The sequence below is a fragment of the Gregarina niphandrodes genome, assembly GCF_000223845.1.
Source record: "Gregarina niphandrodes unplaced genomic scaffold scaffold00007, whole genome shotgun sequence".
NCBI lineage: Eukaryota > Apicomplexa > Conoidasida > Eugregarinorida > Gregarinidae > Gregarina > Gregarina niphandrodes.
In genome coordinates, this window is record NW_011645778.1 from 362783 (window position 1) to 363949 (window position 1167).

General features: G+C 54.2%; 1 protein-coding gene across 1 annotated transcript; it reads left to right on the top strand.

Moving 5' to 3' along the window:
- Nucleotides 1–416: 416 nt before the first annotated feature.
- GNI_053030 (RNA-directed DNA polymerase) lies at nucleotides 417–1037 on the top strand (the record flags this gene model as incomplete). Its single annotated transcript, XM_011131530.1, has 1 exon — nucleotides 417–1037. A coding segment is annotated over one exon (621 nt), but the record flags the coding sequence as incomplete, so codon positions are not given.
- Between the last annotated feature and the right edge of the window lie 130 nt (nucleotides 1038–1167).

The window sequence follows — 1167 nt, forward strand, 5'->3', positions numbered from 1 at the left end:
ATTCGTGGTGGAATAGGTCGTCTGGGGGATCCCACGATGCGGGAAATCGAACTCACTCTGGATGGAGGAGCAGAGGTTAGCTTGATTTCCGAACAGATTGCGGACGAGTTCGCCGGCGTGATAGAGCCCTCCACTCAGGACGTGTATGGAGTGGGCGGCGAACGACAGCTGGATCGGAAGCTCTATCTGCTGGTGGATATAGGCGGCAGACAAGAGCCGGTGACTTTCCACGTGCTGCCAGGATTGAACAGGGTTCTGGTGGGGTACGAAGACCAAATCAGACTTGATCTGGATATAAGCTTGCCACGGCGGACGGTGAAGGCGATTGGAGGGCGCGAGGTACCCCTTTTGGAGGTTATCACGTGGACCTCCGCGACAATGCAGCCTGGTATCCACACGAGGTGACACGACTTCAGGAGGCTCTGAACCAAAACTGCTCGTATAGGGTCGCGGATGTGCAGCCGGTGCACCTCGAATTATCGCGCGAAGTACCGCGGCAGCCCATACGGCCATTAAATGAACGACTGGTTCAGGTGGCGAAGGAGGTCATTCCGCCGTTGCTAAAACAAAGGCTTATTGAACCCGCGGCAAAGGGAACTATAATCTCACCGGCCCACTTCGTGACTAAAAGGGACGGGACGTGGCGATTAGTCATCGACTACCGGTTAGTCAATGCAGCCACGGTGTCGGCCCACCATCCTCTGCCGAACATCGAACAAATCCTGCACTCGCTGAGGGAATGCAAGTGGTTCTCGAAACTGGACTTGAAGAATGGGTTCTGGAATGTCCCTCTCGACGAATCCTCCAAGAACTTAACAGGATTCTCAGTGGGCAGACTAGGATGTTACAGGTGGAACGTGTTACCACAAGGGCACAAATGCGCCCCCGCTGAATTTCAGCAGAGAGTGGAGGATGTGTTGAGGAATCTAATGGACGCAGAAGTGGTTCGTGTATACGTTGACGACATCATAATTGGGACAAAAACAAGGGATGCCCACCTTGGCCTGGTCTTGCGAGTTCTGGAAAGGCTGCGAGAAGTCGGACTGAGGATTAGCAGGGAAAAATGTGAGTTCCTAAAGACGGAGCTTTCCTTCCTCGGGGTGATCGTCACACACAACACTCTCACTCCAGACCCCAAACGTGTGTCGGCCCTGAGCAATGCCCCCA